Below are 27,680 nucleotides of genomic sequence, written 5' to 3'. Positions count from 1 at the left end.
AGACAGCTGGGAGTGAGAATGAACAGTCATGGCAGAGAGTAAGCATGAGCAGAGATTTTGAAATTTGGGTTTTTGAATGAAGTGCTTTGTTTAGTTTGGAGGCAATGGCGCACATGTTTACCAGCACTGATATGACTTTTGGCACTTTCAAAATGAATAGCGGAAACAAGTAAGAGCAGTATGTATCTGTGCCTTCGTGAGCCAAGCCCTGGGGATGGACAGCTCAGGGGAAGTGCTTCCTGACTCCTCTGCTCAACCGCTGTAGCACACACTGTGTGTAAAACATGGCCTGAAACACCTGCAATGGCTTTGACAGAACAAAACAGCAGAAGCATTAATCTTTCAATTTCTTCTTATTTATGGGTTTCACTGTAGCTGTCAGTGTCACCTTAGTGGAGGTTTGTAGATGCAGCATTTCATTTACCTGTCAATTTTAATCTATTTTAGGTAACACAATTCCGATTTGCTCTAACTAGCAAAGTTACCCCCTTACAGGCTTCAGGAACCTTCAGCTTGTCAGTCTGGGTTTTTTTCCCCTCCCGTCATGCAGACAGACTTGTCACTTGTTCATTTATCTAGAACATCTTAATTACGCTTTGCACGTATGATAGTGTTTGAGCAGCAATATTTGTGAGAAATGATTAGGAGAAATGAATGTGAGAAGTGGTTTTTTGACTGTGAGAATAAAGTTCGTTACCACCTACTTTTAAAAATAGCACAAATTAGAGACTCTAAACCCTGGGCAGAGGTGTGCAAAGGCATCGCTGTCATAGGACAAGCTTCAGGCTCTAATTCAGGGTATAATTCTTGACTTTTTAGAGTCACAGACTTTTAAAATAGTGGAGTACGTGGTGGTTTGAACTGAAGTGATCATTCTAGGTGCTGGATAACATTGTAGTTTTCATAAATCCATCTTGGATAGCTCTAAAGGTTTGCTCTTGTTTTAAAGCTATATGACCTGGAATATATGAATTTCTTAATATCCTTTTCGTGATGTTTCTAAATTTCCAGTTGAGGCTTGTGGGGACAGCACTGTGAATTGTAGTCATGCAAGGAAAACTGCTTCAACTTCATGACAGGTCATGTAAATTTGTTTTTAAACTGAGGTATGTGACAGTTCTTCATGAAGGCTTGAAAACAGAGTCATGTTTCATGATAATAGCAAGAGAGCATCTCGCTGTCTGCCCTGAGTCACAGTGCACTGGTGCTGCTGGCACGTGTAAAACTGATAATAAACGGGGGCACAGCCAGTAAGCAAGACAGGTCTGAGTTCAGTCTGTATGGATGGTGAACTTCCCTTACACTTTGCGTGTCAAGACTTGGTTTTCAGTGGTAGCCCAAATCTGGCTATTCTACTTTTGTCCTTTTTTAAAACCAAATGTAATTTAAAAAACCTAACTTGTTGCAGCGGGCAGGTAGTCTGCCTTTTATTTCTCTGGTTACTTCTGCTGTATGATACACAAAGGATGAATGTTTTTCAAGTGATGTTGCTCTGGAAAGGTAGAGTCTGTATCTCTGAGATTGTAACCAGGAGGGAAACTGCAGAGGACACAGGTGGTAGTCATCAGATGTATGTTTGTATGTATGTATCAGATGTATGCATGTATGTTTGAATATCTACAAGCTCTCATACTCGTAGCAAATGAGGGAGAACACAGTTTTATTCCTCTTTGCTTGCCAGTATTTGTCACTGATTTGTCTTTAGCAATCATGATTCTTCCCTGCAAAATCGTAGCTCCCCAGGTCCCCTGTTCTCGTGTGCTATCCTAGCCTTCAGGAAGCTTAGCAGGAAGGATCAGTTTGACATTAACTGTCAGGAGAGAAAGAGGAAGGCACTGAACTCGGTCAATTAGAGATATGTAGCAGGTTGCAAAGATGGAAAGATGTAGGATTTGCACAGCGGAGGATACGTTGGTTTGGGATTGAGTGTAACTGCTCATATCCAGCCTGAGTCGAGTGTGGCTGGAGGCTGACTAGTGACGTGCAGCTGTGATTTACTTCCCTGCCTTATCTCTGTTAAACACTGCCTTGCAAACTTGGAGTGCATTGCAGTCAACTTTTGCTCTCTTAAATACAGCAAGCTGAATGAGAGCTGGAGTCAGATAGCCCTCCAGTGAAAAACTGCAAAAAGACTGGCATATTATCAGTTGTTACTTCCTACAAGAGCAAGCTGCATTGTGTAGTAGTTCCATTATCTGAAAAGAATGGGCTGGTGGGGTTGGTGCAGCCATTTAGAAATGTGATTTGTGTTTTTCTTTGTTCATAGAAACCTGCCTAAAGTATTTCCTGAGGCTTTTCTCAGAATCTGTGTCAGCACAGCAAGTTAACTAGTGGCAGCTGTGTCTCAGTAGAAATTTAGCATGGTGACACTAATATCTTTATAAGATGACTTAGATTAGAAATGTCTTGTTCTTGGTTTGCAGAAATCTGTTCAAATATTTAATATGACTCAGAGCTTGTTTTTTTCTTTTTGTGTTTTTTTTTTTCTTTTTTTCTCCTGTAGGGACAGAAAAAATTTCAAGTGAGAAATAGTTAAAATGTGTCTAGGGTCCAAACAGTTTCGGGGAACAGGGGAACTGGAGTTAGAATATATCAGAAACATGCAGTCTGCCCCTGTGGTCTACGTACTATCTATGGCATGGAAAGGGGTGAGAGATTTCCTGTGTTTTACTCTGCTGCTTATCACTGTATGGATTTCACCTTCCAAATTTTAAAAGATGTCCAGTTTACAAGTTAGAAGACTGAAATAGGTCATAAATGAGACCACTGAAAATCCAGATTGCCTTACTCAAAGCATGTGGCAGAATAGCTCCTTCCTGTTGAGACCTGGAGGTGCAGGACCAGTGCAGTCCCAGTTTTGGTCCAGTCAGATCTGAAGTGTAGACCACAGAGCTGGTTAGTCCAAGGCAGGAGGGCAGGGTCCTGTGGGTAACTTGTCTTCACCAGGAAGACTTTGCTACTTTTTCCTCCCCTCTACTTACTGCTTCCAGATTCTACCTGTGTTTAAAGAGCCTGAAATCATCTGTACAGGCATCTCACTGGAATGGACAAGGGTACATCCACCTTTTTTGCTAACATCACCATATTCCCATGGCTTAAAGCTCTCTGCCAACCATCATTTTAGCTCAGTGCATTGGGACTGAATTCCCCTTGGGCAAGTCCCATTTACAGTGCAGTTTCAGTTGGTTGATGAGACTTTGCAGACAGCGTAGAGAAACTGTCGTCCTACTCGCCTTACGCCAGAGGAGAAGGGAATCTGGAGCCTGTGTGCAGTAGCTGTAAGCAGAAGAGTCCTGTACTTCCCCATGCAAAACTTAGTGAAAGCAGTTTGACAGACTTCTGGGAACAGGCTGCTTCCCTTTTTTCTTTCCTTTTTTATTTTTTTTTTAAACTTCTTGCAGTCGTGGTGAATTAAGATGGTGAGATGGCACAACCTTTCCCACCCATGTGAAACCTTGCCCATGCCTCCAAAAGATCATGCAGCTTCATATGTTGAGGGTGGGGTTTTTAAAAGCACCAAGCATTGCTTTCAGTCTCTTGGTGTAGTTTGAAAGTTTTTGCTATCAACTTAAGTGCAGTGTTAGGTGGCCCTTAAATGCATTTTGTTTGTCCTGTACTGAAAATCTGAGGTCTGTGACACAGCAAGATGGTGCTTTCCTACATACTCTTCTGACATGTTGGTCAGCTGGTGAGTGGTGAGCTACATATACCAGTGTAAACACGACATCAGAGAGGGAGACATACAGGTTTTAAATTACAGTTGTCACCATAGAAAGCAGGCAAGAGCTTCACAAGGACTAAGAGGGAGGAGGCTGTAAGATGCAGATATATTTGCTTTGTTTAGCAGATCAGAGTGGCAGGGTGACCTGAGAATGGACAAACCAGATAACAAAATAGGACAGTGGTTTACCAAACCAGTTCCTTGAAAGAGTTGAGCAAGTGAAGAGCTAAGCCTGGGCCTAGCTTAGATGTCTCAGATCTCACTAGCTTCTGATGCTCTACTGAGTCACTTGTAAAGAGCTATGAAAATGAATGGAGATGATTACTGATTTAGTTCCACAGACTCTGATTTGGCATTTACATGGGATTTAGAAGGAAAACTGTAAGGTCAACACCTGCTGCTTCTTGGGTTCATAGAGGGGGTTCATCTCCCATCGCATGATCCCAGGAAGACATCTCCTTTTTAAAGAAGGTATCTGGGGTAACTAGTGGCAGTGCAGATGTGTTCCCTGGGCTCTTCCTCAAATATCCTCTTCTCTGATGGACAGAATGACTTGAAGGAGCTCCTTGTTAAAAGGAAATGTTCAAATACCACAGGCATCCACAGTGGTGTGGCCAGAGTGGGTGGCCAAGGAATCATAAAAGAATGGTAAAGTCAGACTGGATTGGGAAATCCTCTGGTTTGTTTTGGTTTTATCATTTAGCTAGGTTACTGTAATTCAGCTTTCCTGATCTCATCTCATTAAGCAGTTGATCAAGCTGTCACCAGCTCTTTCTATGGTTGTCATTAGAGAGGGGTTGAGAATAATGCCCCGCTTAACACCACAGACAAAAATGAATGTAAAGCACATTGCCACTGCCTTGACAACAAGCAGTTACATGCCTTAGCTGATTAAGTGGTGGTGGGTTGCCTTCTGTTTTGTAGTAAGGTCACACACTTACTGGGTTAAATTTGACAAAACTAATACAGGAATATTTACAAAAGAATTGGAGAGGAGATTGTGATTTTTAGAGATTTGAGATACAGATTTGTTGTTTTTTCATATAAAACCTGTTTAAAAAAAAAACCACCACTGTTTTTTTTCAAGATTTAAAGTATTCCTTTCTGCAAGCGTTCCTCTTGGCATCAGACTCATGATGCATGACAGAACAACACAGAATAATAAGTTTTTCACTTCTGAAGTGGAATAGTTCACAAAAAACCAAATAAGAGCCTGAAGTGCTAAGCTGTGCAAATCTTAACTTTCAGCTTTAATAAGCTATGACCTCTCTAGCAAAATAAAAAATGGGGTTTGGATTACAAATGGCACCTCCAGTTCTGGTTTAAAAAAGATTTTGTAAAATCTTTTTTTTTTTTCTTCCCCCTCTTTCTTGCTAGCCTGAGCACTTTGTGTTGCAGAAGGGCATCTGAAGTAGACCTCACTCTTTCCCTCTCTTATGTTCCCTTTCATTTGCTTGATGATTCTTTGTCCTCCTTTGTTGCAAACCAGGCGTTTACTCTGTTCGGAAATGAGTGGGGCTTGTCTTGACCTTGCTGGGGCAGTCCCTCCGTGGCTGAGCACCCCCACACCGAGCTTTTGTCTCCAGAAAAGAAAGCTCCGTTTGGACAATGATTATTTCAGGCCAGAGGGGATCAATGTGTCTAGATGTGATAGGGACGGAGAGAGGGTCTCTAGCATAGCTGGGCTGTGTCTGACTGCAAACCTTACCGCTTGGCTTGTATGACAGGAACTGGAAGTGATAGTGAAGAGAGAGCTGGGTATACAAAATGAATTAGCTGTGTTGGGAACTGGGGCACTGAGCCCCTTTCTTGATTCGCTTCTCAGTGCTGAAGGGTTTCAGCAAGAGATTGTAACCATGGCTGGAAGCTCCTTGAGAAGTAGGAGGAAGATTTGTATCCTACTTCCTCAGCTGATGAGAATGCACACACTTACACTTCTGGCTGATGCTTCTCATTCAGGATTAATTTTTCTTGGATATGGAGATGTATTTAATGCATGGGATTGTGTGTGATGAAGGGAAGGTTCATACTTGCTCTCTAAACTGGGACAGTAGTCTCAGAGACACCTTGCAGGCTTTCCAGAGGGTAGCCAGACAAAGGTGTTCCTAACTTGTGATGGTAACTTGTTGGAAGAAGGAGTGTAATAGCACATTACCGCTCTCGGGCTCATCTTCCGGCGTAATTGGGGTCTGTACAAAGTAATTTTGAAGCTGCTGGATTTGTCACAGTCAGATGTGTCCTGCTTGGAAGATTCTGAACTGGTTTCTGAAGTGAAGCCAATTTTGAAACCTTTTTAAATTTCCATTTCATTTCTTTGGCCTAGCTACCTGACATTGCATTTGTCAGCAAAGCTTCATTTTTATTTTTTTGTCCTGTCAGCTTCAGTAGTTCGACTGATGATGAGTACAAGGATATTATCAGGAACTGAATCAAGCTAACTTTGCTAATCTGTTCCAGATTCAAAACAGAGGTAAAACATCTGCTTTGGTTGTTGAGTGGAGCTCCATGCCAACTGTAGCATGCCTAATGCAAAGAAAGAGATGAAATGCTGTTATGGACTGATCTGCATGTTTGCACATAGTTACTCTGCTATTAATGGAAATAACACTGTCATCAGCCTCCGTAGTTAAACATTTTTAATCTGAGTTTTATACTAGCTATGCAGAAGGCAAATGCCAGTGACTAAAATCTGCAAAGATTTTACTATTTTATGAAAACAGTAATGACTGAGCATGGCGCTCTTCAAGAGCACTGTGAGCTCCATGACCCTCTAAGAGAAAACAGGAAACATAAATGTTAGTGTTTAATGTCTTTTAATGCGTATTAGACACTGACTATATATGAGAAAGTAAGTTGGGAGATTTTCTGAGATTTTCTGGAGCTGACAGGAGGATGGCTGTTGCGATGGCACTCCTTCACGAGAGGAATGAGCTTCATTACCGTACTTAGGAGACAGGCGGTGGTGAGGCTTTGTGTGTGATGTGCAACACAAGGGGAAGAGCAAGATCCACCTGTAATATAATGGTAAGACCAAACAAATCAGATGTTTCAGATTTTGCTCAAGTCCCTAAAATGTCTTGTCCCTCCCTTATGACATTTTCATGACCTCAGAGGTTTGCTATTATCTGGGGCTTGGTTTAGACACCCATGACAGCAGGACCTTGAAGGTGTTGCAGATCACTGCTAAGAGGAAGATGAGATTCAGGAACATGAGAGACTGTGACTGCAAAATATATCTGTCCTGAACAGAAACTCAGCGTGTGAACTCATGTGAAGAAAACCATAGCTGTAATTACCTTCTAACGAGTGAATGAAACAGGGTCTGAAAGTTCTGCTGGGGTCATGCCACACGTTACTGTGTTTCTACCCAAAGGCACTAGACTCCCCTTGAACTTTTGGAAATATATATATATTTATTGATTTCTCTAGAAATTTCTCTAGCACCACGTGTCACACTATTTAATTGCCCCTTTTATGGTGTAATATGCTAGAAAATGCATGTTCTCTGCATTTTATTGGAAGTGCAGTCTGCTGTAGCTTATCGTTTTTGCATTAAGTTTTGTATTTATGTAAGTGGTGTGAATTTTGTTTGGGCTCTTCTGCTTTCATGTGTTCAATCCCTTGCCTACGGAAGCCTGCAGGAAAGAAAACCCTTTGACTTTCACTGATCACTAGACTAGATCTGTTTCTGAAATTATGGTGTTCTGCAGTCCGGTGTTTGTAACTCAGTCAAATTGGTAACTAATGTCCTGGTTTGTGTTGCCTTTAATGGAGCAGAAATGCATCCTCCTTGTGTGCAGCAAATCAAGCTCTGTATGTCTTGGATGTGGAAAACTTGATTTCTTTTAGTAACAACCTTTTATGTATTGCAAATTGTTTTTATGTTTCCCTTTAAATTTTCTTCTGTGTAGGCTGAATAGCTCCGATCTGTTTAGATATTCCCTGTAAATCATGTTTTAGAGCTCTGTTTTGCTCTTCAAGTGGTGCCCCAGACTAAATGTCTCACTCCAGTTGCAGCCTAAGCAGTACTGAGCAGTGTGGAAGGACTACGGTGTGTTTTGCAAGCCGTATTCCTATTTTAAGGTCTCTTCCTCTTTCATAACATTGTTCGGTTATGTTCAGTTAGTAAACTGCAGTCCCAAATTCTTTCTTATACAGAACTGCCATGTAACAACTCCAGATTTCTTGCTAACAGGCATGCTGTGTTCTCCTCCATACTGAACAGTGTCCTCCTCTTCCTCCAGCCCAATTGTTTGTATAATTTGTCGAGGTGGTTGTAAATTCTGATCCTGCCCTCCAATGTCCCTGTAGTTGTTTGTAGTTCAGAAGTATCTGCAAATTTATTAGGGCACTCTCTGTTTCATAGTTGCCTTCTTTGTGTGTACATTAATATAAAACAGACCCTGTTAACCAGCAGAAGTTCTAATCTTACCAAGTAAGATCTTACAGAATCAGATGCTGCTTTATAGTTCTCTCAATCAGGATTAATTTTCTAAAAATGAAAGGATTTTTATTAGAGTGTATGATGGGTATCAATGCATGCTGCGTATATCAGATATAGCACTTAATTACAGTACAGATAGAGATTCACTGGACTGTTACTCTGTACTGTTGAGTGTCCAGGACACCAGATGAAAGGCCAAGTCTCACTATGCTGCTGCACTGAAGGAGGAATATGAAGAAGTTTCTTAAACCAGCTGCAGTGTGTGTAAAGGTCCTTGCTCATGCTTACCTTGGCAAGGAAGAGAGCAGTAAGTCATGGTTTCATAAGTGATAAACTGAAGGAAGATAAACTTGCAACATTTCCGTTTCTCTCCTTTTTTTCTTTTTTTTTTTTTCTACTTGGTTGCCATTGCTGCTGGTAGAGTTGGGTGAAGGCAGGATGTCAGCAGTCTCCAGAGGATGTGGGGCCACTGAACGGAGGAGATGTGTCAGTTTAGGTGAACAGCTACAGCCACCATAAACCTGTTTGTTCCCCAGAGCATTCCCCCCTGTGCACAGAATTGGTTTTAATCCTCTTTTTTTTTTTCTTTGTGGAATTCAACACCTATGCAATTGGTCAAAAAAAAAAAAAAAATTGCTGGTGTGCTTGAAATGTGTTTGAAGACAAGTGAGCAGGAAATGAAGCTTTCAGTAGGGTTGATGGTTTTCAAGTGAGCTTCTCCACTAACTGCTTCGTTCTTAAATCTCTAGCGAGGATCAGACCTGTCACCCGGGTTGCTGTTGCTCTGCCCTGCTGCTGGCCATTTTACTTCTCTTGAGGTTCATAACCTCATGCTGCCTGAACTGCTCATGCTCATGGTGGGGAGAAAGCACAGGGCTCTTCTGAAATCAGGTGGTGTAACATGGCACAGTGCCTCTCACTTGGGAGTTCACTTAAACTGATTTACACCAGCTGGAATTTATGCCTCCAGAGATTTTGCTCTCTGCTATGCTCTTGTTCAGAAACACTGCCTTTGTGCCAGGCCTTCTTCCCTGCTCCTGTCTAGATGATAGATGGATTATGGGGGAGGGAAATAAAAAAAAAGGGCGAAAGCACTGGAGGTCAAAATACTGATGTGACAAGAAGTACTCAAATGGATTAGTAGTGCAGCACTCACTGCTGGGGATGTATAAAAAGAATTGGGATTTTTTTTTTTTTTTTTGGTAGTGCCGTTACAATCTGATGACTGTTATTTAATGGTATCGCTGATATGTCTGTTGTGAGCTATTGCACCACACACACTTTGTATTGAGGCAAAACCCCAAGGAACTTTGAACAAACAAATTCAAGAGGACAAGAAAAATTCAGGATACCATTAGATCGATTCTCCTCAATCTTTGTAGATATTCCAACAAACCTTATTATGCTGTCTGTGACAGACTTTTTTCCACTAAAATGAGTAACAAATGCTGGTGAATATAAAAAATGTTATGATACTATGTTTATTTTTGTCTCCTTTAAAAATGCTTTCTTATTTTAACTAGTCTGCAGCATGCTGAGTCTTTGTCTCCAGTTGATTAACGTAACTTCAAGACAGTATGTATTAACTAATTTCTGATATGATCTGCAGTCACTTAAAACCCCCAACCCTCCCCCCCAACCCCAAATGCCAAAACCAAAACAAAAACCCACCACTTAAATTGAGACCAGTGGACAGCCTCCAGTAATGAGAATGAAGGAAAGGACACTGGGCAAATTGAATTAAACATGCTTAAGCTCTTTTCCTTTTTAGAAGTGATCTAAATTTAACATGCCACGAGTTATTTCAGTGCCTTTAACTGATAAGTTTAACAAAACATAGGCCACTGACGGTGTGTTTGGTGTGTACAGGAATTTCAGGATTCCAGGAATGGCAGGATGTAACCTTCATTTCACCTGGAAACATAAGCAATTCTTGGGGCAGTGGATAGGCTTCATAATGAAAAATGGGAGGCAGCCAAAATCTGGAGCCAAGCTAACAGCCAGAAATAGATCTGCCGAGAGGCTTGTTTTGCACTGTCCGGAATGGCATATCAGAAATTGTGTGAACAGAAATACTGGGCTTGATCCGGCATTGCACAAGCAGAGTCAATCCTGACAATTTTCCTTTTTAAGTATCATGAAAGCTTGACTAAATAAACATTGTGTTAAAGTTTCAGCTGTCCCAATATGTTGTAATATTTTTCCCCAGATAGTTTTCATTTTGCTTATGGTTTTCTTGAAATGCAAGTGTGTATTTGATAGTGTGTATTTGCAATTAAAAGTGTTCAAGTGTGTATCACCTGAGAACTCCAGCTCCCCTGGTCCAGCATCATGGAAATGGGGTAGCAGAGAGAGAGGCAAAGGTTTAAATCTCTTGGAGAAGGTGAGTAGATGAGAGGAAGGGGCCAGGCACAGGGAGGACCAGAATGGGAGGGTGCAGGGGTTGGCAGGGAGTCAGGGGTGTGAAGCAGGTTTATTCTCGTTACTTCACAAGCAGTGTGCTTATGAGAAAGTGAACTGGAGTATATTTTGGTTTGCACATCACTTAATAAATGATTAATTGTGATTATGTTTAATTATAGAATCAGCCCTGTTGTTGTCTTCATCTGGCGGGAGACGTGGAGTTTTGCGGGTGGGGTGTAAGCGCAATCTGTTGGGGTCCTGTTGACAGGGAGCAGAGAGCTAGAAGCCTGTGGGTTTCCAGTCCCAAGCCCAGTTTGCCATTGCAAAGGCCTAACTGGGATGGAGGGGAAATGATTTAAAAGCAGGTGATGCAGCATGTGTTATGATGGCCCTGCTCCCTTTTCAGGGTTGAGCTGTGCTCTAAGCAGTTCAGGTTGTCCTTTTGCAAACATAACATAAGCAACGTTCAAAGCCAGAGCCTTAATGGAAGGTGTTTTTCAGATTGTCATCTGACAATCTTGTTTCAGGCATCTTTACTGCTAACTACTTCAACCCTTTGCCAGTGAGCATGCTTTTTTCCCCCTTTCTTTAATGATGTACAATAGCTGTAATGAAGGAGAACTTGTAGCTTTGGAAAATACACTTGGTGGCCTAAAGGTGATTATTTGGTATTTCCATCCTCAGGAAGCAGAGGCGTGTTTGTTAGGCCTGCATTTCCAGCCTCTAAACCTGATCAGTACTGGATACCAGGCACCTGGTCGAATTCAGCTGGAGGGGTGGGAGTGCTCCTGGGACGCAGGCCCTCCCCTGGCCCATGCTGCCCAGAGGCTTCGCAGCCTGCACAAGCCACCCGGCTGTCCAGAGGAGTGTGGCTGGAGCTGCTCTATTGCTGTAGCTGTTCAGTACCTTGTGATTAATTGTCATCCAGGTAGCAATGTGTACCAGTGATTAAACTCAGGTTTTATTAATGTCACCAGCAGTGGCAGTATCTAATGATCATGTTAGAATCACTGTATTCCAACTATTTCTGCACCAAGTATTTATGGAAATATTCAAGTCTTAATTTGTGAAGCCATTATGGGAAAGGCTGAGTGCATGCCTAAGTGGGAACTACCTACAGACTATATTAGTATGACATGAATTATTCAGACATTTGTGAACAATTACTTAAAATCTGGAACCACTTATGTGTTACTGAGCATTTAATCATTGGGAGGGGGGAGAAAGCACTGAATACAGAACTAGCATTGTTTCTAACACACTGGACATCTTTGCAGACATCCTTGCCTGATGCAGTTGATGCTGTTCAGTACCAGTCCCTTAGGGTTAGACCATATCGATAGCTGTAGGTGTGCACTAGGGTGTTTTTGCATTTGGTCACTGAGCATTTGTGTTTTGATGAAGTTGTTATTCACCTTTGAATAGACAGATCAGAGGGACAGGCTCTCAGGCACTGAGGTGGCGGGCAGGTTCAGGAGATGCTGGGTTGTCCAGGCAAATGCAGACACCCCCCTCCAGCTCCTCTTTCTTTAAAAAGTTTAGGTACAATGTTGCTCTTGACACTAAACCTATGCTCTAGTTACAGTTTATATTTACATTTTTTTCCTAATCTCAGGAGAAAGTAACAGCAAATGAAGCAGTGATTGATTCTCCACTGCTCCCAGAGTACGTTTCCTGTGTGCCCTGCACTATCGACGATAAGGTCTTTTTTATGGTCTGAAGGATGAATGCAGCCTGTTTTTGGAGAAGCTAAATAGAAAGAGACTGTTATAAATTACATGGAGAGAAAAGGGGAGCCATTACAGGAAAAACTACCACTTCTTGCAATGAAACTTGAATGCCCAGCACATCCCTCTAAGCAATTTACAGCACAACGTGGCAGTGAGTTTTAAAGTCATTGGTCTGGGGAAAGTGTCAGAGCACAGTTCTTCTGTGTCCTTTAAGCAGTAGCTTTAAAACAACACGAAGATCTCCTGAAGTTTGCAAGAGCCATCTACCCAGAGTTTTTCTTACTTTCCGGAGTGTTTTGTTGTGTTCTGTTGAATACTTCTGTGTGTCATATAAAGTTTGCTGGTCCTTGAGCATGGAAACTCAGTGGAACAAATTGCAATGGGTAGCAGTGTGTAGGCATATATGCTGTCCTTTCTGCAGTGGATTATGTGCAATCCTTATAAATAATTGGGCTGGCCTGCAAAAAATAGAAGGATGTAAGAAGATAGAATTAAATTAATTGAAAACCTTTTTCCTGACGTATTTGAAATATTTCAGAGTACAGGGTATTTATTGACCTGGTCAGTATAAATGTCCTAGGTATGTACATTTGCTCACTTAACAATGCTGTCAGCTTGCTGTAGTGCTTCCAGAGGACTAGTACACCCTATTTACAGATTTGATTTTCTCCACTGGCCTTTCAGTAGCTTGGAGAAATATTCCTTAGGAGTTGCTCAGTAAAAATCTGTAATTGCTCTGAAACACCCCTTAGCAACCATCCAAGGACATTCTCCTCCAAATACCAGCTCTGTGAAAGTACTTTGCTGTCAGAAACCAGTATATAGAAATTCCAATAACAGAAATGCAATCTTTGAAATAATAACAAATTAAGAGTAAACTTCTCTTTGTATTTACCCAGCAATTAATTCCTAAAACACAGTAAAAGGCTAACCCCAGATGCAAGTGAAATAGACTTCAAGGCCTGTTAAAAAATTATTAGTGTGGAATAATTTTTGTACATAGAACTGTATGAGTACTAAACACCAGGGAAGTGCATTCTAAGAATCAAGAGAGATCCATTTAGTGACAGTTCACTTACAAAGACTTATAAGTTAAAACAGCATTTCAGATATTCATGTTTTGTATGCTTGGAGGGAGAAAGTCCTAAATTAAAACTAGGAAGAGGAGTAGGCTTTGTGCTATGACCAGTGGAAGGAAATAGATGTATGTGATGTGACATTGCAGACAACCTTGTAATCTTGATTAATGGGAGTACCTGCAGAAAAAAAAAGAGGTGTTTGGCAAAACACTGACAAAATCAATACCCCTTTGAAATGATTATGTGTCTTGCTAGTTATAGAGAAATGAGTACATGTATCCAAGTGTTTAGTCCAGCAACTTGATGTAATGCTATTAGAATATTAAAAGGATCAATATATAGCTTCTTTTCACTCACAAGACCAAATGATAGTATATTATACCAAATCGGCATGGGAATCTATCATTCTTTCCTCATCTGCCTTCAGGTCCTGCAAAATGAAAATCTGGCTTAAATAAGTCCTTGTTAGTGAGTCGGGATATCTAAAATGAAGACAAAGTTTTTAATATATGTCGCAGTTACTCAATGAAAATACTAACTGGTTTTCTAGGAGCTTCAGCACCCACTTCGGACATAGTAGTTAAAATGATACCTGAGACAGTTCACTTAACTACTTCATCTCATCTGGGGTTCAGAGACCTGCCAGTGGTGCTTGGCAATAGTCTTGGCTTTCCTCTGTACTGTCAGTTTTACAGAGGAGAATTTCCCAGTGCTGGATTTCTTCTGCCAGTGTGGCTTGTTGGCTTTGTGGATGCCAGCTGAGCTATAGGACATTCCTCCATGTGGGTTTAAGCTCTCCATTGCCAAAATAATCATTGTGCCTTCAGTTCAACAAGCTAATTTTACCTGGTGTATTGAAGTTCAGCTTGCAATTGCCCTGTATGCAGTAAAGATAGGGATATATTCCAACAATGGAAGATGTCTGCAGATAAAATTTATTTTTACTATAATGCTAATTACAACACAAAGTAAAGAATGCTAGAATGCTGTAATAAAACTTGTGATGAGCTTCGTGCTTATAATAGTAACTCTGTAGAAAAAGTAACATGGAAGGGTTTTTGTTAACTGCGGGTGTATATTTTCAGGAAAAAATGTGAACACTCCCAACTGAAATTCTCTTTAAGAATTTGGAAGCTCTGGAGAGCCGAGCTGATGAAACAGCTGTTCATCATTCCAAAACCTGCAGCCTTGCTTAATTCTAATAATAGTTATATATAACCTGCTTTGAGCTTTCTTTTTGTTTTTTTTTTTTAATTCATTCTGAGTACTTAACAACTTCTGAATTTGAAGAATTTTAAAGCAAAATATTTCTGTTAATGAAATAACCTGTTAATGATGTTGTCACAGGTTTTAGAAATTATTTCCAAAAATATACTGTATCCTGTGTGTATGAACATGGTTATCACTGAAGATCAAGGAAGTAATCTGTTCAGATCATTGGACATCCATTATCAACATGTATGTAACTGCACAAGCTCCATTTAACCACTGTCAGCTGCTCAGTGGAGCAATACTTTTTCCATTGTGCTGATGGATGCACATGCTCATTCTTAGCTCTGACCTCAGTTTGCTACAGCACTGCAACACACTTCTGACATTTTTCTGAACAGGTTATTATACATGACTGTGCATCTTACACGGAAACATGCTCTAATATGTAATAGGAATTCCTTAACAGTAATGTCTTTCTCACTTCAAAACTAGTACCTTTGAAAATGAAGCAAGATCATGAAATAGTGAATTAGAAAAAAGGCCAATTGGAAAAAGCTGCACAGCAGTGACTCAGGATGGTTATCAACCTGTAGTGGTTTTATCTTTCCAATTCTTTCCAATTTACAGGCTCTGATCATTCTCTGTGATCTCTGGCTCTTGGTGTTACCATTTGCAGTGATAGATTCTAGTGTAATTAATTTATAGAAAGTATATCCCACAACGAAAAAGGGCTGAAGGACTAAAGCCTTTGCAAATGGGTATACGGCAGCTGTCTCCTGTCAGCAAAGGTTATGTATATCAGCATTGTGAGACTTAGAACCTGCTTCAGAGGCACAATAAATGTGGTATGCTGGACAGAAATTGAGATGAGGATCTTGTATATGTTACAGGTCTAAAGAATACAATGTTTTTCTCAATCTGTTTTCTGTGTTAAGCAGCTGATGTTAATTAAAAAGGTCAATCATTTCCTGTAGAACCAAGTGTCTGATTCAGATTTCTGGCAGAGGAAAGAAGGGTCAAGCTGACTTATTGTAGACTTTCCTCTTTTTTTAATGTAATGATGCACAGTACTTTACCCTCTCCTGATTAAAAGAAAACTGTCACCTGTAACAGCATTTGAACTTAAAGAAAAATATCCAATAGATTTGAAGTTTGTTGAATTTTTCTTTTGGTGGTGGTACCTCTGTCTGAAATGTCAGCTTGCCTGTCATCAGAGCCTGGCTGATGTCTTTCGTTGGGTGCCGGGTGTACCTGCAAGTGCGTTTAGAGACTCGTCCAAGCTGCTGGGGATATTTGGTGCTTGGCCACTGGGTTGTGTTGCCATTCAGCTGGAAATTGAGGAGTTCTCTGCTTTCTTGTTTATTTTGTTATTTAAATATTATGATAAATGTACGTGAAATGGGAATATTTTGATGTGAGCATTCTAATTTCATAAACATTAGCTGGTTCTTCATAGCTGTTAGATTTGCACTAAGTCTAGGAATTACTAATTTTTATTAGAGTGCTAGTGGGCGCAAGATCAGAGAATCACTTTAAACGATTTCTTCTGGTAGAGAAAAATGCAGAAATGAGACCGTCTCACTCTTAGCTAAATTCTGATTTGTTTGAGTTTGGCAGATGAGAGAGAATGGATCCGGCTCCAAGGTCTGGTGTTCGTGTCCTCTGGTGGGGGTCTGTGACTGTTCTGACATGGGCTGGGAGGGAAGCATGCTAAATGGTTCAAGTGAAATGCAATTTAAAAAAATTTTTTTCCAAACATCCACTGCAACATGTAAAACTTCAGACAGTTGTGATAAAAGATGCTGCTTTAGTCTTTTTTCCATTGGAAGAGTGGCAAGAATGAAATTCCAGTGTGAGTCTTTCTTAAGGACATAAGGGATTAATATGTCTTAAAATAGACACCATCGGCTTAGAAATGTGTTTTCGATGTTTGAATATGTTGAATTTTGCAGTGAAAAGATTGGGAAAAAATGGTATTTTCTCTGTTCTTCCAGCTTGTTTGTGGATTTGGAGATAACTTGTTTACAAGATAGTTAAATTCTTCAGGATCATAAGAACTGTTGCGGTTTTATGTGTTTAAGAGGCATGCATGCTTCCATTTTGCAGGGTTATTTTAAATTCTGGTGATTGCGTGACACCACAAACTTTTATGCTAGCAGGACCACAAGGCAATCTGGAGGTGGGCCATGAGCTTGGGGGGGCACACGCTGCCTTCAGGAGGGGTGACGGTGCAAGTGGGACCACTGCCTGTTTCAACTATGTGCTTCAGAGAATAGGTGTCTTTGTAATCTGTCCCCTTCTTTTTCTGAGTCTCCAGCAGCAAGGGTTTTGTTCTTTTAATTCAGCAGATTATGTTCTGCCAGCTTGCTTAATAACTCGGATATTTGCTGCTGGGCGTCCAGAGCAATCCTAGGCAGAAGGACTGAAATTGCCAGCTCTGGACATGTAACAGAGCGGTTGAGCATATGCAGCGCTCCCTCCCACTGACGGGCAGTGACGCCAGCATTGCCAGAGGAATGAGCATGGCATATTGTTTCTCCTGTATGCCTGATTATTTATTTATGCATTCCGATTCATAATAGCATAATAACAGACTTGAAACAATAAGATAATTATTTTGCTTCTTGGGTGGTTAAAATTAACTGTGCTCGTTGCATATTTATTCAGTAAAAAGATACAAGATGTTTAGTAATTGCCCAGAAATTCATTATCTGCATAATGTTCTGTTTCTAAATGTGTATTGCATGACCGTTAATCTGTGCCAACAGCAAGCATGCAGCAATATCTGATGTAATTAGTTTTCCCCTTACATGCCAAGCAGAACATCTGGGCTAATTGCGTGTTGTTGACAAAAGTTGCCATTCTAATGGGGGTCCCTGTTTGTGCACACACCCGCTCATTATACGTACAAACATACTCATGATTTCAGTTTATCCTCAAGCAAACTGATAGTTCTTACTGATGACATATTCTTGGTGATTTGTTACTGGGGTCATTCAGTGTCCGTGGGCAGCATTAGTAAATGTTCGCAGGAAGAATATACTCTCCTTTTAAACAGAAAAGAAACAAACCTGTAATGCTGCTTCTTCTGTTTTATTTTTCCAGCCACCACTGGTCCAAGCGATTTTCAGTGGTGATCCGGAAGAGATACGGATGTTGATCTACAAAACTGAGGATGTCAACGCCTTGGTATGTGACTTGGCATGTTATGCGCCTGTGATACCTAAACACCATGCTTATGAACTGTTGCAATGACAGTATTAAACATGTCCTTAGTAATTAACACATAACAGAATGGAAAATACTTGTAAGTTAGAGACTTGGGGCTTCAGTGGATTCCTAATTAGTAGTCTGAAATATAATTATCTCCATCAGGTGACTTTAAATTTTTTAAGTGTATGGTAATAATTCCAAATGTGCAGGTCAGTCAGGGACGTCATTTTCTCTCTTACTGAGAAAATTAATAAAAACAGCTGAAAGCTGCATATTTTTACTCTCTGTAGAGTTTTCTTTTATGAAGAGTCTTTGCAGATCAGGAGCTGCTATTCAGCATTTGACTGTACTTGAAATAAAGCTTCACTACAGGTCTCAGCAGGGAGAGTAAGGAAGCAGTATCTTGGCTGCCATTTGCCCACAAAGGAATTATTGTTCTGCAGATTGGCTTATTCTAGCCAGAACAAGGGTAAGCAGCTGTAAACAAGTAGTAGTTAAGTGTTCTGGCAGTGAAAAAAAAATCATCTCCATTTGAACTTGGTCTTTTTGTTGGGGCTTCTTTTTCCCCTCTTTGATGTTAACTTAAATCTGTACCGTTAGAAATGAACCTGCCAGTCCTGACTATAATCTGTGGCCTCTGCAAGTGGTGAGAATATAAAGCAGAAGCAGAATGGTGATTTCCAGGTGTTTCCTGGACTTTTGAATCAGCTTTTCTTTTCTTCATATCTTTTCTCTGACATAAAGCCATCAGTTTATTCATAGCTAACTCCAGCAGTTTGTCTGGCGTAGTCTTGGCACCGCAGTTTTTGCAGGCAGTAGGGTCCAACCATCTGGTTCAGAGCTGCAGAAGGGAACTGGAGAAGTGATCCTACAGATCTGGTTAACTGGGGCTCTGCTTCATTTGCTGTCAAGTGGAAGGAAAGACTTGCTATGGTTTTAAATGGGGAATCTGATCAAAGACGACCTTGATGTTAGGCTTTCCCTGTGATTATCAGTACCTGGTTGTTTTCTTGAAATAAGTTCCTAAAGGTGGTTCCTTAAAACATCATATCCCTTGAGTTTCCTCCTTATTTGTTTTCCCTGATGGTATTAAAAAAGCAAAGAAAAAAAACAAAATCAACCGAAGAAATCCAACCTAGATGAACATGACAGTCCTAAAATTTCCTCTGTATTTCATGTTGTTTTTTCAAAATAGCATTTCCTGTACAAGGTTATTGTAGGCTTCTCAAATGTTTTTATATCCTTTGGCTGCAAGTGTGGTAGTGATGGTTGCTGGGGAGATGCTCTCAACTGTCAGGTGCAATATTAAATGAAGAATATGTATTTTGTAGATGAGTACCATAGTACTTAATAGAAAAAGTCATTGAACTTGAATGGTCTTGCCCAAAATCCTGTTTAAGATGCTAAAAGTCCATCCAAAAGTGCTTTGCCTGAGCAGCTGTTTTGTCAGGAGCAAAAACCAAAGCTATTCTTTGGAATAATTAGAAGAATACTCGTCAACACAAATTCTGAAGATTGTGTTCTGGATAGTGATTGCAGACAAGTGTCAAATGCTTAAAATGTCACTAAAGAAAGATCAAAAGATAGCATTTTTCCCCTTTGTGCTATGAGCTGGCAATTTGCAATGCATGCTTATGTTTCTATTTTAAGGCTGTTTTTAATTACTTCCATGTTAGTGTTTCTCTAGTGCTTTGTTGCTCACATGAGAGGAAACTCTGACACTGTTTGGCAGCGATTTGTCCTTTGTTGATAGTTTTGGTTAGTTGTGTTAATATTGGAATAATTCACATATAGGTAGGACAGGGAAACAAAATAAACTGTTTTTGCAGCAAGCTTTGGGGATTTCTGAAGTTTTAAAAATTGTTTTTTGAAATCTGCAACAAGAGAGGTATTTGGAAGGCAGAATTAAAAAGCACATCGAGAAACTATGCAAAATTGATGATATATATACATACTTCCTAAGAGAAAATGAATCTCAGAAGAAAGAGTTTAGAGCAAATCAGAAGTTACTTTTTTTTTTTCTTGTAAAATAATTAATATCTTTCCAAGACAGAAGTGTATGTTGATGGAAATGGCTACATTCTGGATGCTGCTGTAATTATGACTTCTATTTTGAAACAAAGTGAAAGCTGTAACTGTTTGGTTTAGAAGCTGGGTTGAGTTCATTGTGCCACCCTAATGGGTGCTTTGACCTCTCCAGTCCTGAGCTCTGCTTTGGGGGAATATGAGGCTACTTTTGCACCCTGAGGGCATGGACAGCATTATACTTGGCTGGTGGTGAGTGATTCCCTACCACTGAGTACCAAACACACGCTGTTTCTGTGGGAACTGTGGTCTGCCTGTGGGTAGCGTTCAGCAGACTGTTTTCCCAGGGCATTTGGGATTTTGGGTTGGACCATCCAGACCACCAGATTAGTTTCAGGCAGACATTCTCTACGCTTGCTGCTTCGTACACTTAGAAATATCAGGGTGATCGTGCTATGTGTGTGTAGGTGGAGACTTTTTGGGGTGACTTTTTTACTTTGAGAAAAATGTGATAGAATGGTGCAGAGCCTTGAGTTTGTCTAGGAATTATTCTGGATCCAGTGGTAACCCCTGGTTAGAGGGGATTTGTAATATATGCAGCTGTGAAACACCCTATGTATGCAGAGTCCAGTTCTTACGTGCAATGTCATGATTTTCTACTAAACTAAAATCCTTCCTGTAAAATTTCTATTTTCATCTCAGGCTTCTAGTTTAGTTTCCTTTCAAAATATTTGAAGTCAAAATAAAAAAGACAAAACAACCTTCCAGTATTCTTCCCCATAACTGATGAGATGCTTGCAAGCCAAACCAGATATTTCTTTCCCTCTGTTTTTCCTCTTTATCCCCTAAGCTTGCTTTTTCTCTTGGATAAAACCCTAAAAAACAAAATTTATGCAAAACTTTGATTTCCCCAGAATATCTTCTATTTCATTCATATTTTTTGGAAAATAAATAATATGCCCCCTCACTGCTGCAGTGAGACTCTTGAAGGCAACATCTCCTTTCTCAAAACTTAGTTGCTTCTATGTCTGATGTTGGGGCATGAGTGCTAGTGCTGCCTTCTCAGCTTGATCCATGTAGCCTCTTTGCTGGAGAAGCTGCTGCTTCTCACTGCTCATTGGTGTCAAGAGCTGCTTGAGCAAATGCTCCCCCACCCACTTCCACCAAAATGAGATAGGTTAGGAAGTCGATGAGGTTTAGCTGAATTTGGCTTGTTTTCATTAAAGCAGAGCTGCAGAGCCAGCAGATCTAGGTGGACTGCAGTAACTCCTGATGGGCCAGGCTGGGGATGGGTTGGAGCCATGTTGAGATGTGGTGACCCTGGGCATTGCCTGCCTGTTTAGAGCTGCAGAGCAGTTCTGCAGAGGAAGGGCAGTGGCACCACCAGAGACTGCAAGGCCTTACATGCAGGAGCAAATATTTAGAGGGTGGTCTATTACAGGATAAGGAGGGCAAGAAGGAAGTCCTTATGCAGAGACATGGATGTATGCTGTTTTTTACTTCTTTTTCCCATTATCCTAATTTGTAAGGCACAGATTTGCAGGACTGCCTTTGTTAGGAGGATTCAGGCTTTATCCAGGTCTTCACCCATACAAGTTATATATCTTTCTCTAATATTGCCAAGAGTGCTTTTTGAGGTGGTACAAGTGCTTGAGGGTACAAGTGTGCACACGTTTAGGATTGTGAGTCTGAAAGGCTTTGCATGCTTGGGATAGCTAATGTGAAAAACAGCTTGTCATTCGGTTTGGAGTGACATGTTTGACTTAGGACTAAGAGAGATGGTAATGTGGTATTTCAGTAATCTTGGGAACCAGATACTTGTCTCTGCTTTTGTCCAAGGAATGATGATTTTCTTTTTGACACTGCAGAGTCTCACAGGCGAATAAAGCTATCCTGGAAGTAAATGTGCCTCTTCTAGATGTAGTTCTGCTGTGTTGGAAAGTCTTCTGGAGGATTTATTCAAGAATTTTGGAAGCCTTCTGCTTTGACACAGTATGACAGTACAGTGCTGGCTAATAGCTGTGTTTTCAGTGGGTATTTAGCCTCTAGTATGTTATTTTAAGTGGGAAGTGCTGGAGAATTTTTTTTTTTCTACAGAATGAAATTATGAACAATTCTCAGGAATGTATGAAAACTGAATACTAACATTGCATTGATGCTTGTGATGCAAGACAACTAGTATAAATTTAGTTCAGAAGAAATATTTTTTTCTTTTAGAAAATAAATAGATTTTTAAATATTTTATAAAGAAGGTGTTTGAACTGTGAAGAAGATTCAGCTGGAGTTTTCTGAGTGTCTGAAATATTGGGAGTTGCTTTGTACAGCATGCTAGTATAGTAGTGGGTACTAAGTTTTATATATCTATACCTCCTTCTCCCTTCCCCCCCGCCCCGCTTTCTGTGCTGGTGACTCATGTTATTGTTGTCCTCAAAATGTTTGAGATAGTTAAGGGTGTACAGGCCATTAAAAGCTCATGGCAGGGTTTGGCTGTAGCTGCATTATTTTCTCCAAAGGTGTTTCTCCAACGTCAGCCTGAAATACCTGAGTTTTCTAAATCTCCTTTTCCCATCAACTCACAAGTGATGTATGCTCCCATGCCATCAATGCCCCTGCCCCCCCCCAAGTCAATATTGCATTTATAAAAATAGGAGAGTTACTTAACTTAACTCTAGCTTTTGAGCCTTACACAAAACTCACTGATATAAACATTAAAATATTTCCATTAGTTTAGGATAACAGTTTCTACAGTCTCAATGTAGGATTAGTAATTAATTTTAAGTTATCTTTTTCTAGCATGAAAGCTACTGTCAGCCTCACGGAAGAAAAGGGTTAGATGGGGGAGGAGAGGGAAGATAATTTTTCTTGTCTCTAGAAGATCAAAGTATTTGCTTCTTCCACCTCATGAGCACTTGGCAATTAAAGACTCAGTCCAGAAAAATCTTTGTTTCTGAGGCTAAACCGAAGATGGAAGGGCTGAGAGGTGCTGGAACCAGGATCTGCAGTTTGAGATGGGAACTTATGTGCTTCGTAATAGCAGAAGAAAGAGCACCAGGCATAAGTTACACAGCTTGACTTTCACCTCCCAGCTGGTGCTCACAGTTAAGCATTTCAGTTTGCTTTGTGAATTACAGGCTTTAATAAAAGAATCTGTGAGAGAGAGGAAATCCTGAAGCAGCAGAGATTTTCTTTGCACAGCATCAACTTTTGGTTCTAAATGGTTGTAAATAGCTCAAGAAGTAGTTGCTCGTTTGCTTTTAGCTTTTTCAGTAGTTCCCAACTAGTTCCCAATATTTAATTTTTATGAAGTCAAGTTGCATCTGAATGTTTGGGTTTTTTTAATGGTGCCAGCTACTTTGGGCTATTTAATTAAGATATGCTCGGATCTAGAGGTAGTTAACAAGCAGGAGGTTTGTTTCTGCTATTGTTTTGTTTAACCTTGTATCAATGGAAGTTGTAGCCATTCATATGCCTCTAATATATTTTTGTTTATTCTGCCACCCAGGCAGATGGCTGGCTGCTTGGAAGTGGTGGGAATCCAAACACTTCTTACTAGTGAAACTTCATTAACTCTGTTTCTGTGGTGCTTCCTTCTGTGCTGAACTAGTCCTGTTGGCTGCTTAGTCACTTTGGTGACAAAAAGAGGATACAGGCATTTGTTTTCTGTAGTAGTTGCACTTACATTTTAGTAGCAAATAACTGTTCCAAACATCAGATCTGAACAGCTGCAGTTGATACAAAAGTTCAAATCCATTATGTACTTTGAGAAGTAGGCTGTGTTGAGTAGAAACTGTTGGCTTTTTTCTTAATGTGCCTGAATATTTTACATATGCTGATATGATCCATCCAAGCCACCATTCTGCTAATCTTTGTGTACTTGGGGGCCTCTGATCCAATAAAGCACTTAAGGACTAGCCTAACTTTAAGCTTCGGAAATGCCTTATCAGTGTCACTGTGGTCACTTGAACAGTTTAAGCATGTGTTGAGTGTTTTTTCTTGCTGAGGCCTTCTGTCCTTGGTTGCCTGTTTGTTAAATTCTTAATTTCCTTTATCAGTACTTTAGAAAAAAATAATGTGTACAGATAATGTTAAAATGCAGCATCATCTTTTCTGTGAACTGATATAAGTCACTAATACAGTTTTGGGGAGAGAGTGTTTATCTCATCTCAGCATGATTTTCTAGCCATTGTTTAGCTTATTTACTGTCTCTCATGGACCTTTTGTTCCTCTGAGAACTGCACTTGAAGCAGATCTGATTATTTGTCTTAGTGCTATTTGTAATCCTGTTATTCTTGCTCCCACCTCCTTTCCTTGCCTTGATAATATATGTTCAGGTTTGGGGTACTGCCAGACCTTTCCCTGGAATGACAAATTTTCTTTTTATTCCTCTCTCTCTGTAGACTTTAGTCTTTAGATCATTATTGATTTACTTATTTGTACTTCTTTTACTACCATCATGTCACAAGGACATCTGTGGCTGAATAGATGTTAGTGCATGGGCCAGACACAAAGCCAGTGAGCTATTTAAGTCTTGCTAAAGTAGTACACGGCTTTAAGGAGAACACAAGGAGCGTGGTTGGACAGATCGGCAGATGCCTCAGTTCCTCTGTTTCTGTGTCAGCCTTGTGTAGAGCGTAAACAGGAACTTGAGGATGTTCCTCCATTGAGTTGCTCAACCGCACGCTCAGCTGCAGGTGTTGTGTGTGGACTTCTCCTGGCCAAACTCCTGAACGCATTGCCTGTAGGGCTCTTTTGTGGGTTTTTAATTTTCTGTACCACACATTGGGTTTTGTCATCTGCTAGTTCATGTGAGGGTGAACTCTGATTTGTGCCTGGTTGTGATAAATGGAAAAATTTTAGGGTTTTTTTCCTCTTGGAGAAATTAAGCTTAAATTCAGTTGCGTGACTAAACCCATCTTTCTCTGAAGACTTGATTCTCACTTAATTTGATAGAATTTTGCATTGATTTTAAAAAGTGAAAGAGAATTCTTAGAGTTGTTCCTGTTACAGAAGGATAAAAATTCTACTTTTCTGTTTCATGTCCTTTCCTCCCTCAATTATCAGTTTTCTATCAGATTTGCAGTTTAGTATAAAACGTTGCTTATAATCAATAAAACACTGAATAGGCTTGGTTACTCAATGTAGAAAATTGCTTGGTCTTGTATCGTTAGCATTCAACTTCAGACTGCTCTGTTCTGTTGCCAAACTTTGCTGTGTTGCAAGAAGCTGCCGCAAAATTTATTACTGACAGGTACAATAGTTATTACAAATACTACACTATGCTAAAGAGAGATTTGTGTATTAAAATGAACAAGCTAAAAAAATAAATAACACCAAATCTATTTTTGTACAAATGTTTGATCAGTCTTAGCGTATTTTTTGCCATGGATAGCCTTAGGACAAGTAATATGAAGCAATACTTATGAAAGGTCCTGTATGCACTCATGTAGCCTGTAAAAGCTAGTCCGTGGTGGATTATGTTTTAGGAACTGAGCATATGAGAACTCAAGCTTGTGATTTTGACATTGCTGGATGGACACTGCTTAATACTGTTTTAATTTGCCTACCATGTGAGGAGGTGAAGTTCTGTAAGATATCTTTCCCTCTGACCTGTGACAACCAGGGTATCACATAATCTGTCTTATGAGTGTTTTATGTGCATGCCCGATATATAACATCAAAACCCACTGCAGCAGAATTTGAGGACTACATACATCGTGTCTGTTTGAAAAAACCCACAAATATAAAAATTAAACGTAATTTATTCTGGTGACCAGTGGCTCTATGTCTCACAGTGCTGGAAAACAATTTTCAGCATTCACATGACAAATGGTTCTGTTGCACTGATTTTTCCACATTTATAGCATATTTTGAAGACAGTCCAAAACAGCTTGCGGTTGATGACCTCTTGGGCATGTTGAAAGTGACGTTTTACTTGACAAACTCAGAGACATGTTTCAGGGAGAGAGTGTAAATACCCATAGGGTTTCTGTGTTGGTATCATTTGCAGGAACTGTTGAATCTGTTACCTGCTTACAGTGTTTAATGTTGGTAGGTTGTAATTTGCTAAGTTTGATGGATAAGTCTTTTAGAACTTGTTTTGTATTAGTGGTTAAGAAACTGAAACGAAATACATTTAGGACTGGAAACAGAGGTCAAATAGCACGATTAGCAGTATTAGCAGTTCCTGTGATTTTTGTTGCCCATATTACAATGTTTAGCAGTTTCTTTTAAAAGCTTATGTTCTGGAATCATCTGAATAAAGCAACAAAAGAAGGAGTTTTTTGTAAACGCTGTATTTACACCCTTAGAAAAGAAAATCTTAAAATGTGACTCCCTAAGGCTGAAGATTACAGAAATTAAATAAAAGTAGATGTATTTCAGAAATTGTGTATATGTTTATTAGCAATTCTTTTAAGTTTAAAGACACAGACCTGACTAGTAATTTTCTTTATTTGTGTTTAAAGGTCAATCAAGGTGTACAAACCCATTTTGGACTGCTGTAGACAACCAGGCTAAATGGTGTACAAGAACCTTTGTAGACTTAGAGGACTGCATCATGTCCTTGTGTGTGGTTCCAAACCATTCCCAAGGGTATGGTTCCAGACACTTCTGAAGAGTCTGGTGTTATATTGTTGATGCAAACTGCATTACAAAGTCTAACATCCAGCAGCATCTGAATTATGTCGCTGCAGATTTTAGAGTGGAAACTGTTTCCGAAAGAGACCCAGGGATGATGTCTTCCCTCATTTTAGAGTTGATTTGATTTGATCTACCTGTGAACAGGATATCAAGAGAAGACAGTGTCTGCAAGGTCTGGTGGAACCAAGTGATAAAAAAGTTGAGAATTATTGGGAGGAAGTGTGTTGTTCAGACCTTGAATTTTGTTCTTTCATTGGTTTAGATTACATTTCTAATTATAAACAGAAATACACATAGAAAAATAAATGCTATATACAAATTCATTGCTCTTGAATATTAACGCTGCAGTTATTTGCTATGCTTTATAACTGGGCAATGTATGGTTTTGTAGGATGCTGAGAAACGAACTCCTCTTCATGTTGCATCGTTCCTGGGGGATGCAGACATCATTGAGCTTCTCATTTTGTCAGGTAAGGTAGTGTCCCTCACTGATACTAACTGGTAAATTAGCTAATTTTAAAGCTACAGTGAATACCCAGCAAAGCTGTGTGAGCTTTGGGCAGTGCCTATTTCTGAGTTTCGTAGAGCTGGTTGCAGTTGTGATACAATTATAAAACATGCACTGTGACTGAGTGGAATTAATAAACAAAGCAACTAGTTTTTAAAAACTTCTAAAGTATTCAAACTGACAGTATCTGTGGATTCAGAAACTTGCTGAAGTACATATTTGAAATGTGGGCTCATGTCCTGGAGTACAAGCCAAGAATTCCTGTTAAGCAAAAATTATTATGGAATAATAGCAAAAAAGTTATGAAAGAGTTCGAATTGTAAGTGATATTTACATTAGAAATGTATTCTAAGAGTGGAGAAGTTGATTTGGAGAACAGAAACTGTGAAGCAGGATGTATCTAAAGAAAAAAAAACTTTCCAACTGTTTTAGTGACAAAAACCATGATCAAAATATGTCAGAATAAAGCATAAAGCAGTCATCTCTCAAGAAGTACACATAATTCATGGAAAACTCCTGGATGTGCTTGCAGATTTCAAAGGGAGTGTTTTTCTAAACTGGAGAAATGTACGGGTAAAGCTTATGGGGGTTTAAGAATGTGGAATTGAAAGGAACTTTATGGTACAATCTAACCCCTTGCAAGCAACCTTGCTATATGAATGGTTTCACAAATTATCAGACTGCTTCTTCAAATGAGTTGCATTTT

General features: G+C 39.9%; 1 protein-coding gene across 10 annotated transcripts in view; it reads left to right on the top strand.

The window, feature by feature from the left end:
• Positions 1-27,680, top strand: part of ANKRD44 (ankyrin repeat domain 44) — a 144,114-nt gene that overhangs the window by 46,517 nt on the left and 69,917 nt on the right. For all 10 annotated transcript variants that reach the window (XM_074872773.1, XM_074872770.1, XM_074872767.1 and 7 more), the window contains exons 2-3: positions 17,695-17,778; positions 26,858-26,936. In XM_074872773.1, the coding sequence (XP_074728874.1) occupies positions 17,695-17,778; positions 26,858-26,936 (163 nt within the window). The remainder of the gene's footprint in view (positions 1-17,694; positions 17,779-26,857; positions 26,937-27,680) is intronic.

The sequence above is a fragment of the Strix uralensis genome, chromosome 6 (genome assembly GCF_047716275.1).
Source record: "Strix uralensis isolate ZFMK-TIS-50842 chromosome 6, bStrUra1, whole genome shotgun sequence".
NCBI classification, from domain to species: Eukaryota; Metazoa; Chordata; class Aves; order Strigiformes; family Strigidae; genus Strix; species Strix uralensis.
Note: the sequence above shows the minus strand (reverse complement) of the source record. Positions and strands in the feature narration are given on the sequence as shown.